This window comes from Xiphophorus hellerii, chromosome 3 (genome assembly GCF_003331165.1).
Source record: "Xiphophorus hellerii strain 12219 chromosome 3, Xiphophorus_hellerii-4.1, whole genome shotgun sequence".
Classification (NCBI taxonomy): Eukaryota; Metazoa; Chordata; class Actinopteri; order Cyprinodontiformes; family Poeciliidae; genus Xiphophorus; species Xiphophorus hellerii.
In genome coordinates, this window is record NC_045674.1 from 7,963,456 (window position 1) to 7,976,559 (window position 13,104).

At 38.1% G+C, this 13,104-nt stretch overlaps 1 protein-coding gene across 7 annotated transcripts in view; it reads right to left on the bottom strand.

Moving 5' to 3' along the window:
• cadm4 (cell adhesion molecule 4) overlaps positions 1-13,104 on the bottom strand; it is a 231,216-nt gene that overhangs the window by 44,114 nt on the left and 173,998 nt on the right. For all 7 annotated transcript variants that reach the window (XM_032557905.1, XM_032557908.1, XM_032557901.1 and 4 more), the window contains exon 2: positions 6,048-6,194. In XM_032557905.1, the coding sequence (XP_032413796.1) occupies positions 6,048-6,194 (147 nt within the window). The remainder of the gene's footprint in view (positions 1-6,047; positions 6,195-13,104) is intronic.

Consider the following 13,104-nt stretch of genomic DNA (forward strand, 5'->3'; position numbering starts at 1 on the left):
TTCCTGAAGGGTGCAAGTCAACGTCTCATGTGAGAGCAGACAAGGCAGCTCAGCTTAAATACTTAATGGAAATTGCAGTTGTGCTGATCTGATAGAAAGAGAGTCAGGGCTGAAAGTTAGATTCTGTGCCCAAAAGCACCAACTTCAACTTTCCAATTTAGTCCACTTCTTGATTGAGGTGACAGACAAGTGAAGTGGAGAAAAAAGTCAGAGCGGAGTGCTGTATGTGTAAAAAATGAATGGCTGCAATTTTATCCTATTTCTAAATTTCCCCAGCTGAAAATAAAGAGCAACTTCTATATACAGTAGTCAAACTGTTTTTCTAGTGAATAGTCTTGATTGTCGAATCAAAACAAATTGCTGTTTGTAGGTTTTTATGAATAGATGGTTAAAAATGTGTTTAAATATAAACTTTTCAAAACAATGTCATAACAAATGATTACAGAAAAACAAAGCATGACTCACTGCTGTTTGCTTTGTTAGCTGGCAACATCAACAAAAAATATGAAGCTAAATTCAACAAATAACCAGGCTTTGTGAATGATGCACAAAGCCCAGTTTTATTAATTTTCTTACGATTGAAAGTAAAACATCTAATACAGTTTAAGCACATTTTATCCTCAAGAAATCTCATGATGCAAAAGTATTGCAATCATTTCCCTTTTAACATGTTTTCATCAGATTAAAGTTGAACTTTAATTTAACCTCCAGACTTTAGGCTATTTATTAAGCTATTTGTTTATTACCTTGAACTGATGCAAGCTTTTCTTTCGTTAACAAGATTCTACGGTTATTGGTTAGTGGCAAATACAGTGATTTGAAATTATGTTTTGTAAAAAAAAAAGGGGGAAGTTCAGGGCATCTTGAAATCAGGGGTGTCTCCAACGATTAGTTTTTGATATTGGGAGTCTGGAAAATTTTCGAGCTGACTAATTTTTCTAAACACTCACCAGCCACTTTGTTAGATACAACTTGCTTGAACAATGTTGGACCCACTTTTTGCATCCTGAACTGCTTTTATTCTTTATGGCATGCATTTAGCGTGTGTTCGAAAACATTTCTTTATTAATATGATAGCATTGCACAGTTGCAACAGATTTTCCAGCAAAATGTTAATGTTTCTAAAAATCAGTTTAAGATGATTAGAAGGTTCACTGTTGTCATAAAGGGATGGGCGTAATGGTGTGGCATTTAAACGATACTCAGCAGGTACTAAGGAGGCCAAAGGTTGTCACAAAACTTGGATTTGTCTTTTCAGGTACTTTATTTTGTTATTTCTCTGTAACTTAGTAAGAGACATTTAATCAAACATTTGTAGGATTGTAAGCATATATTTAATCCTGTGTGTATTTTAAAAAACACCCAAATCTTATTTTTAAACTGTATCAAACCCCAAATAAATCACCAGAAGTCAAAGAATTAATAGCTGAATAATTGATGAGAGTATAAACGTGTAACTAGCTCCGCATATATTATTGTTTTATTTAATTAAAAGTTATTTCTTATGCAAAAATCAAGCAAGATTAAATTAGTAAAAGTTAAGAATGAAGATGCATTGAGTCAGATTTCTGCTCTAAGAAAAACAGAAATTTTCTTCACCTGTTCTGTGTTTTTAAATTAATCTCACAACTCCTGTTAAAAAAATGTTTTATTTTGACTCAAATTTCACTGGGGAAGTCTGATGTTGCATTAAATTCATAAACTATTAACTGTTGAAAGCATTGATTTAGCTCTGTAGGAGTCTCTTACATTTAATCTTGTTTTAAAGCTACTTAGCTGAGTTTAATATTAGATAATGCTCTAAAAAAATTATGCAAACAGATCCAAACTCTGCATAAAAAAAAACTCCATGTAGAACTCTGTCCGTCTGAAAACCTTGTCCTCTCTTCTACATCATTTTTTTATTCACTGCACCTGCATTATGTTTTTCTTGGGTTTGCCTGTCTCCAATTTTCAGATGAGGATTTCTAGTCTCTACAGAAAGACAGGAGACTTGCAGTCTCACGCATGCAATTACCGTAAATGCCAAGAAAAAGGCACAACTTAAAATTGATTACCCAAGAATACAAAGCATGTAAAGTTTTGGGGAAAAAGGGAAATCTCATACTTATCTTAACTGTGGATAAGACTTAATGTGGATAAGACTGACCTATGTTGTGCTTCTGGTCCTCTTGCACTATCTTGTGGTACCCTTGCTTGTAATGCTATCTTATCAGATACTGAGCTATGACACAAGTAACCCTTCAACCCCTTACTTGAAAAAGGGATTGGAAAAAAATCTGGCAATTTAGTTGCAAAACTCTAAGTTGCACACAAGCAACTTAGTATTTGCCTGTGTGCAATTTTCTGTTTTAATCAAGCTAAATGTAATTTGCTTTTCAGTTAAGACCAGAGCAAACTTTTAAATTTTTGGAGGAAGTCTTTTTTTTCCCCCGCTTTCCCTGAATCAAGCATAGAAATGTACCACCTGTCACACAATGAAACAAGCAGAACAATCCTTTAACAAATCTTAATCCATAAAAAGTTTTAGTGGGAAAAGCAAGATATGAGAAGAGAATAAGAACCACATTTGTGAAACAATGAAATCTTACACAAATGTGGTTATTATTCTTTTCTCAAACAGGAGTTTTGAGCTGCAAGGTAAGCAGGTGCTTTTTCAAAGGAAGTTTGTTGTTTCCAGTTGGCTGCTCAGCCAATCTGTTTGATTATTTCTGCACTGAAATTCAGCAATGTTTGGTTTTGTTATTGTTTTAGGAAGGAGAAAAAACATGTCTAAAATTAAGGTAGTGTTAAAAAATGACCTTGTGCACAAATCTCTTCTACTTTTTGCTCGGTAAGAAGACAGAATATTTCAGTGGCTTTTCAGTGGAAAATGTTATATTTTTACACAGTCAACTTTCTATCTTTAAATAACAATGTTATCCTAATTTGCAGCTAATAATCTTTGTTTAGTGGGTTATTTGGAGTCACTTTAATAGACATAGTAGACCTCAAAAGTACCACCGGAGCAAACTTCAGTTAAAATTGTAGTTTGCTGACAGGTTACAAAAAAAATCTAAATGATCCGATTGTAACAATACTCCCATATATTTTCCAGATCTCTACATAAAAAGTTAAGGCTCAAGCCTGGATGTTTGGTTTTTATTTTTATCTTCCAGCCTGGCAAAAAGTCTTAAAAAAGCATTGTGGCAGAATATACCAACAATGAAACATGGCAATGGCAGCATCATGGTTAGGGTTACTGATCTTCAGATCAAATAAAAGTTTCTAACAAAGTTGGGATTATAACATCTAAATGCCAGTGAGTTTCAACGTGAACTTTCAGTTTCCTGCTAGGAAAAGATAAAAAACTGAAGATGAAAAGGATGAAGATTGCAAAACTAAATCCAACAGAACATGTGTGCAGTTTGGATTCTACAGAATACAACTCAAAATGTTAATATTTTAAAATAGTTTATCATGGTTTCATTGTTTTACATCACAGAGTCCTTTTATTTTAACTGCGCTGTGCACACCTTAGAGATAAATTGTTTTTAGCCAATTCTAAAAATGTACCTTGTTGTTGGAACATGTCATGTTTCCTCATTTGCAATAATTTGTCTAAACTCTTGTTTGTTGCAGGTAATTTCTGAAAGGTCTAGTTCTGACTGCTCTAACACAGCTGGAAGAAAACCATTGAAATTTAAGCTGATGTACGCTATAAACTAGACAACATTAGAGTTTAGATGTGTAGTAACATACACCCACAGGAACAGAAAACCCCTAAATAAATCATACAAGCAGATACAGATAATTTAACCATGGAAATTAATTAACTTCATACAAAATGTATTGATTAGATTTGGAAATCTAGTTATTATATCAAGGATAAAGATTGTTTTGGTATAAATTTTATATAAATTGCCTTGTTTCATGTGCAGGTCTGAATGTGCATGTACTCTCCATCTCCAACCGCAATTCTTTACATTCACTTCTTCAGGATGCCTTTTTGTAATTGCTGCTGATTCCAGGGGTCCTAATGAAAACCTCTACCCTGCTAATTATGGACTTCACAAAATTCTAATTAAGTCCAATATGACTTGAAGAGCATCCAGTACCTGACAGGATCTTTAATGTACAGCAATCTGCTGAAAAATGCCTGCCTGCCAGTTATATTTGTAATATTTCCCTTGCTTGCGGTTCAGCCACACAAAGTGGATAATGATTAATTTCCTTTTCAAGACTCATGCATTGAACTGGTTGAAGTTATTAAACTACATGATCACCAGTTAAGACTAGCTGATACACCAGTTGAAACAGGCTGAAATTTCTGTATCACAAACTCACTGGGTGAACTCTTTAAAGTTTAATTCAGGTTTCAAAAATAAACTATTATGAATATTTGCATATATGACACAGCGCCGTTAAAAAGTTTTCACACCCATGTAGCGTTTTCAACTTGTAACCAAAAATGTATGTGAAATAACACAATCTAATGCATATCTAGGTTAGGTTATAAAACAAATATCAAAACAGCATCCTACCCAGAATTCGAAAATGGAAAAATTATGCAACAATGGCAAACCAACCAAAACATGGCTGTTCAACTAAACTGAAGGACTGGGTAAGGAGACCATTAATCAGAGAAACAGTCAGTAGGCCCTTAGTAGCACTAGATGAGCTGCACAGATCCACAGCTCAAGTGGAAACATCTGTTGAAGAAAACTACTAAGTTTTACACTCCACAAATCTTATTTATAGTAGAGAATGTGTGAAAGAAAACTTGTGGGATGATGCAACAGACTTGACATTGAGGTTCATGTTCACATTGTAGCAGGAGAACACATTGACTGAGGAGGGCTTAATACATATCCAGTTTCTTTGTGATAAATTTTAAAAGCAATGAATCTCATCTTATCCACCTCATAGTTATGAGATATTTTGTATTTAGTCTGTTGCACAAAATCCTGAGAAACGACATTCAAGTTTGTGTTTGTAGTGAGACAAACTAAAGAAACTCCAGGGGTGTGAATAAGTCTGGGAGGCTATCACAGTGTTAAATGATCGGCAACACTGTGTTAGCTTCTGGGGAGGTGCATAAGGTGCAGAGAAGAAATCAAATATTCAAATGTTTGGCTTGGAGGAAAAAAAAGAAAAAAAATTAAAGATTTACTTGTGGAGATCCAGGTCAATAGACATAAGGCTGATAAATATAACTGAACTTCAGAAGAATTGACTGGTGGTAGAGCCACCAGTCAAAGGAAAAATAGTTTTGATTTTCCACTTCTGTCTGATTTCAAGGTAACATTTAGTGGAGATACAGATGGGTATAAAGCAACATCTTCTTGTTATGTTTTTTAAGTGATTGTAAGTTTAGAATATCCAAATATTTGCCCTCAAGCTGAACAATTGCCTTTCAAATTGCAAGAGATGTCACACAGATTATGAGGTACATAAATATACCCCGTTATGCCACAAAACACAACGGGTTTTTCTGCTTCATTTAGGCAGCCACACACAAATTTCAAAGGCAACGCTTAGAATCCTTGATCACTGTTCTTTGGCTCGAAGGTTTCCCAGCAGCACTTACACAGAGTCTGGCGAAGGTAGCAACTTGCCCTTGCATTTAATTAGCAAGTAAAAACATCTAATGTTTGCCCACCCCCAGGATGTAAATTAAATGTGCCTTGATTATAATATTGGTTACAATGATAATTTGCCATGAAGTTGCTTTTTTTTTTAAAAATAACTTTGCAAGGTTGCGCTCTAATGAGGACCGTAATAAGCTCTGATCTCATCAATGGGGTTAACTCTGGATTATGTAGAAAGCTTCAAATTATGCTTTTAAAACCATCACACTGCTATGAGTTTAGAATAAACTTCAAATAACTTGGTGATTATCTCAATCTTTTATGTGACATACTTTTCAAGCAAAAATGAAAATTATCAGGAGGAACAATACAAAATGTGATGGCTTGGTGTGTTCATGCCAGAGCCTCCATCAAAGACTTCCTCCAAATGTCAGAAATGGCAAAAGCATTCACGCAGATGGATTTGAGGCCACAAACCTCTTGTGCCGTTGAAGAAGAGAGTCTGCCGGCGGGGATTCTGGATGACCACAATTGAGCCATCGTAGTTCTGCAGGCGGCAGGAGATCTGGGCAGTGCCTCCCTCCAAGACTGTCACATTCTCTGCTTGCACTGCTTGGCAACGGGCTGCGGGAAAGAAAGATTGATGTTCATAAAGTGATGCAAGGACTGCATGATGGAGAGCAAAGACACAGAGAGAGGAGAGCGTAGGGAACAGATGCAGAAGAGCAAAAAAAGATAAATTCACAACTCTCTTCAGATAGAATCTTTCAAAATAAGGTACTTAACGCATTGCTCATTTATGTCCCATTTATCATAAAGATACAACGATAACAGCAAAAAAAAACAAAACAGAAAGAGAAGGAAAAGAGACAACAGGGAGATTGAAAGACAGAAAGATGACACTGAAAAGTTCCACGTGTTAAATAAGGTTTTTTATGAGCGAAAGCACTATAATTATAATAAGAGGGATAATAACCATCACCATTAATCCCTTACCAACTATTCACATACCAACAACGATTTTGCCTCTGACTATTCTAACAGATTTAATAAATTCAAGGGTGAAAATATTCAGTGCTAGCTGCATTTATTGGCACCACTGGCGAAAGTGTGTATTAAAATCATCTACTGCAGCTGCATAATTTCACACCGAGAAATTTAGAAAAGTTTAACCTTTTTTAAGTAGGAAAAAGGATTCAGTGTTAAGATGCATCTGTTTTGAAGGAAATCACTGGTGCCACAGTTGTTCCTCCTGCTGGAAAGTCATCTCCTTTAACACTTCACAAGGTTGGACCATATGGTGAGTGAAGCATTTGACCGTCCCTCTTTGCATATGTCCATGAAAGAATGTTGATTTTGTGCCAAATGAAGAATTTCCATTTTGATTTGTTCTTGTGTTTGGATCATTATTCTGCTGCTAGATCCAGTGACGACCCATTTCCTGTTTACTGGTGCAATCCACCATATTCAACTGTGAGCTTAATGTGATTTTTTACATTTTCATCCTTCGTCTTACTTTAATTGTATTACTTTGTATTACTTTATTCCCCCTGAAGAGTTAGATGTAACTTTTTGACAGCAAAGTCCCATTTGATCAAAGGTGTCAGTTCCAGTTAAACTCCCAGAAGAATTCATCAAGCTCAACATATTTACTTTTGTGATGTTAAAACAGAACAAGATTTTGATTTGCTTTCTAAAGTACCTATAGCATCCCAGATCAGCTATGGGTGATTTCCCACATATCCAGACCCATTCAATAAGTTTGAATATTAATAAATACACTATTCCTTAAGCTCCACAGATTAACTTTTGTGACAGTAGGACAGAAAATATATTTTTTTCAGTATTAATTCAGGATTACTGGTTGGCATGTAGATAGCATGTCAAGGATCTTATGATCAGGATGTGATGCTTTGTGGCAGTGAGCTTGAGGATAGTTTTAATCCTCAAGCTCAAGCTTTTAAATACATATATTTTATTTAAAAATAAATATGGTTTCTCATCCAGTCTAAAAGATACTCAAATTCAAAGTTTGGAAATTTTTTGATGTGATGTTTGGTGTTGTTTGCACTCAGAAACATGATCACCAAGGCTCTAACTTCTTCTTGACTTTTTTAGTGAACTGGTTGTTGACATGGGTTATAGTTTTACTAAGTCAGGTTGCTAATCTGACACACAACCCTCCTGCTTCTACTTCCATGCTTGGGAAAGGCATTGGCGCACATGAACTGCGCCAAGTGTGATTGACTGGATCCATTTGAGCTCTGGAACCAACTGTGTCTAATTTAATATTGCAGTCTCATTGCATGAGTCTGAAGTGGAGAGCACTGATGCACCATTACACATTCATAATGCAATTCATCATCCAGGTGCATGCTAAACCCAACTGATTACATCCCATTATTCAAATCTAATGGTTCCTTATTAGAGTGGCAGGATGATGCACCAGCCTTGGCACTTGCGAACGGCTAACTCAGACATTCAGAGACCTTTTCTAACACCAGCTCCTCATAACTGCTCACCTGCAAATGAGAACAGAGATAGAATTCACACAGTGCAAAATTAGCACTCGCCGATACTTCCTTGAACAATCTGTTAATTAAAACTGATTGCTAGACAACATCTTTAAACAATGGAAGGTGATAAAACAGCAGGGGGTATCTTTGATGTTTCTCAAAGCACCAAAAGTCAGTTACAAAGACATTGGCTATTCTTTGCACGGCCCATGTTTGCTGACAAAACTTAGCCGAGTGTCCCCCTCCTGCTGAGCTGAATGGGATAGTGTGGGCCATTGTCTGAATATGAATTATTTGATGAGCAATTAGTCACATGGTTTGGAGCCAAAGGTTACCTTCAGAAGAGGAGCAGCTCACTGGTTCTCTCCAACTCCTAATTTGCATCCCTATTTGCATTCCCTCCTTCCCCTGCAAAGTGTTGGCCGCGGGGAAGATTTAGGTAAAGAACAACATCAATATTGAACGGCAGTGATGAAACAGGCAATGAGAAGTGCAGAAAAAGGCGACGAGACTGTTGGCACATATACATATCACTGTGGAGTGCAGCAGTGTCTTTGAGCTCTGTAAAACACCTTTAGAAAGCAGGAAATGTTGGGAGACAAAACAGATGGTGGCTGCCACGACAGGAGGTGCTGACTTGACTGCTTTGGGACAAAATAAATGTCTGTATCTGCAACCCAGGTGTTTGTATGTGTGTTCATGTACAATAGGTGGGCATGAGCAAAATGGAGAGGGTGGCATATTGCAATTAAGCTACTTTGACATCATTTAATCTTCCCAACTTAATCCAAATCCAATTCTCTTCTTGATTTTAATCTCTTTTAATTAAATACTTAAAGCTTACATATTCATCATGTTGGAGGGGCGAAACACTGAGTCATGCCAGATACACTGAACAGAAAGAAAAAAAAAATAAAACCAAGTGGGAATAAAGACAAAGGAGACTCTAATTCTCCGTGGAACTGAGAAAAAAAAATTGACAATTACCACTAATTGAAGTCATTATTGCTCCCATTCTCTGCATCAATATTGTGATTCATATCAAGGGCCATCAGGGCCTGCCACCGCCATCCCAATTATTTTTCTAATGGAAGCTATTACTCAACACCATAGCAACTGGGCAGGGCTATGCGGCCATTGTTTTAAACAATGCTAATTGTAATATAGTACTGCTATGCATCCCAACAAAAAGTCAAAAGCAGAGAGTGTCTGCCTGTGGGTTGAGTGACCGATCAGAAGCTGCAGTGAAAAAAGGATTTCATATGGGAGAGGAAGAGAGAAAAGAAGTGGTTAAAGGTTTGCGTGTGAAATGATGCCAGAAAAACTAATTAGATGTCCATTTGTACTTTGCTCCCATTTCTCTTGACAGCTGTCTCCCCTTCAAAGGAAATTAGCTGCAGTGGCATAGCAGCACAGCTCAAAGAAAAGTCACAAAGGAAACTAAAATATTAACAAGCATTTACGGCTGTTTCAATCGGGTTGACTGATTTCCGCGGCTGCCTGCTGAGAGATGCCACCCAGAAACACCTGCTGGCTGGCGGTGGATGGAGATGATGCAGGCTCTAACCACAAAATTCTAGCGGGGAGTTAGGAAGTGAGGGTTTGGATATAATAAAGCAGCTGGAGAGGGCTGGACGAAATATACGAGAGATGACGCATTCCTCCACTTCTGCTCATAACGCAGCTGGGTACGGCACTTTAGTTTGACTGTAGGTTTTATAGGATCTCATTCATATGAAGGCCGTGAGCCTGCGCCTCTGATCTGCAGAGCAGCGCACAATCTGGGGAGAAATTGTGAGGCAGGGGCTGGGGGGATGTGGGTGGATGGGCGAATCAACCCCCGTGACAGAGGTATTAATCTCAGCCCCATTAAAATGTGTGCCCATAATAAAATACTCCGCAAGCACAGCCTCATATTAAAGGAGAATGCCTCAAACAATCGATGTTGTGGTACTGCACTGACGGCTATGATCAACTGATAAAATACTATGAACTTTTTCACCTTTTGTCATGTAATAACTACAAACTTCAAGGTATTTTAGTAGGATTTTCTGTGACAGATCAACAGCACGTGATGGAAGGTGTTCTGTTCATGCCTACATGCATAATGATAGGTGGAACAAAAAAAAAAACTGCACAAAATCATAAAGAAAAAAAATTGTTACGGTTAAGCATGATAGTGGTTGCTTAATGCTTAAGGAATTTTTTTTATCAAGGAAGACAGATGGAGTCACTTACAGGGCAACACAATGGCTCACCAAAGTTTTCAAATTTCATTTGTAGAAGAAATGGAAAACTATTCATTTCTTATGTCCTGTTTATGGACTACTTTGTTTTGTCTATCACATGAAACCCCAGTAAAATATATTGCACTCCTTTGCTTTAAAGTGACAAGATGTGAAAAAGTTCACTGCTAAATCAAGTGGGGCAACACAAAGAGGCAATTCTCTTTCCAACCAAGCGAGGGCAATATTTCACAGTAATTAGTCTTCTGCCCCACAACCACACGCCTGGGTGAATAGGAACCTTTATTTATAAGGTTAACAGACATATGAGAGAGGTCATCATTTTGAAATGCATAAACAAATAAATGAATAATAGCTCACAATTTTATACGACAGGGCAGTGCAGGGTCCCAGCCTAATGGTCCTGCAAGACGCTGACTTATAAGCAAAGAAAGAGAGGGACAGGATGGAAGAGGATTGAAACAGAGAGGGGATGGGCGGCTGTAAGGGGCTTTATCGAGTTAAAGGAGGGGGGCACATGGAAGGCAGCCAGGTGGACTGCTGGCTCACCCTTACTCACAGTAAATTCCAGAAACTATCTCCCTGATTCAGAGTTAGCAGGCTGAGTTACCACATTGGTGTGCACCTATTGCTCCCTGTCCATGTCTGTAAGGGCGGAGAGAGGTGAAGACTGAACAGAACAGACAAGCAGGATAGGAGATGAACTGTCTCCATTTGCCCCAAACAAGCTCCCCTGTATCCTTGAATCAGCTGGAGTCGCTGTCACCCCATTCATTATCTGTCATTATCTTTCAATTGGAGGCGGGCCAGGAGCCTGTGTTTTCTTTGCATGCCGGCCACGGATTTACAAGGAAATCGATGCAGAGGGGGGAAGACTACAGTGCCTAACCCCTTATGTTGTTGCTGCTTTAATTAAAACAATAACAACAGCTCATGGATTCCACTCATATGGGGTCCGCTGGCAACCATTCCATCTCTTCCCATCTGGATGTACATTTTTTTCTCCTCTATCCCAGGAGTCTGCGAGGCGAGCCTGTTTCCACAGTATCTATGCAAATGAAGTGTGCGGTGTTTACGTGTGTGCGTGCGTTTGTGTGTGTGAAACACTTGCTGTAGGTTAATCACAGAGTTTTGCGGTGCACTGACTCCATGAAATAGCTGACTTTGAGGTTCTTCTCTCCCGTAACTTCCTCTGTAGACCTCTCCCTCTTTCTCTTCCCAGTCTAAAATTATCACTTCATCTTTCTCAGGGAGAAAGAACTCTGCCAATCATAAAAAGAAATAATAAAATGCAAAGAAAGAAATTCTTCCTTTATAAATAATACATAATCCTTTTACAAATCTTGCTGCCGTGTCTCTCATTACCTCTGTTCAGTCGGCATCTCCTGTCCTGTTTTTCTCCCCTACTCTCATCCCTCTCTTTAAGTGCATTTCTCCTCATTTATTCTCACTGCTCTCCTCTCTTGCTGCCTTTGTGTCTAATCTCATTCTCACATCTGTCTTTTGTTTTTATTTTAACCCACAGTCTTTCCCTCTGCCTGATCTAATCTTTGATTTCTCCTGCCGTTATCATCCTTCCTCTTTTCTTCCTGTCATCTTTCCTCCTCATTGCCTTTATCTCTTATTGCATCGCTCATCATGCATCTTCCTCATTAGAGCTGTCCTAAAGGTCTCCTTTCCTCCTTTTTTCTTCTCAGTCTCAGGAGAAGTGTTGCAAGCCATTCTCCTCTGTTCCTGGTTTCTTCTTCTTTTCTTCTGATGCAGTTTTTCCTGCCCCTAAAATTGCTTCCTTTCAGCCTGCAATGTGCTTTCATTTTCCTTGCAATCTCTCTCATTCTGTCTCTTTTTGTGACTCAGTGGGAATCTTTTCCTGTCTCTCTTTCTATTCTCTGCTAGTTCTATCTTGCGCACTTTCCTTCGATAAAGTGATTTGTTCTGCAGCTCAAGTCTGCGGGATAATCGTGTTGCTTTTCTAGCGGAAAAGAGGAGGTAAGGCCATGATGCGGGTAGGGGGATGTTGGATGGGCAAAGGACTATATGGGACAAAAGGACAAAGCATATGAATGGAGGAAATAGTTATTTTTTGCAATTTTGCTCTCCTTGTGATATAGATTCCTTTATTTGGCTTTTGTATAGCCCAGGATTTTCCTTGCAATTCATGTAGCTTAAATTTCTTCACTTTACTTATTTCAACCACAAACATTAATGTATTTCACTGGATTTTGAAAAGAAAGACCTTCACAAAATACAGCATGAATGCAAAATTACGTTGAGTCAATACTTTCTAGAACAACCTGTTGCAGCAATTATTTCTGTGCACATCTGGTGACAAGCATTTCTGCCCAATCTTCTATGTGCAGTCAGATCGGATGAAGGCCGATCTGACTCTCTTGAGAGACAATCTTCCCGTTACAGAAAATCAGGGTGCTTGTTTTCCACCACACATAGCTTTTGCATGCAAGAAAAAAGTTGACTTTTCGTCTCATCTAATCGGATAACGTTCAACCTCTCACTGCTCCAGAGTTACCATGGGTGAATTATGTGATATTGATTCATACCGCAGTCCTGACTTTATGTTTTCCATAACTTCATCCCTAAGTTGCGTAGTAGGCTCCCTGGTTTTTATGGTCCTGGTTGTTCACCAGTGTTGATTGAAAATCCTCTAAAGCCTTCAAAGAACAGCTGAATTTATACTGAGAATAAATTACATACAGGGAACCTGTATGGATTAGGTCAGGGGTCTCGAATCCCCCGGTCAATTAGTACTAACCA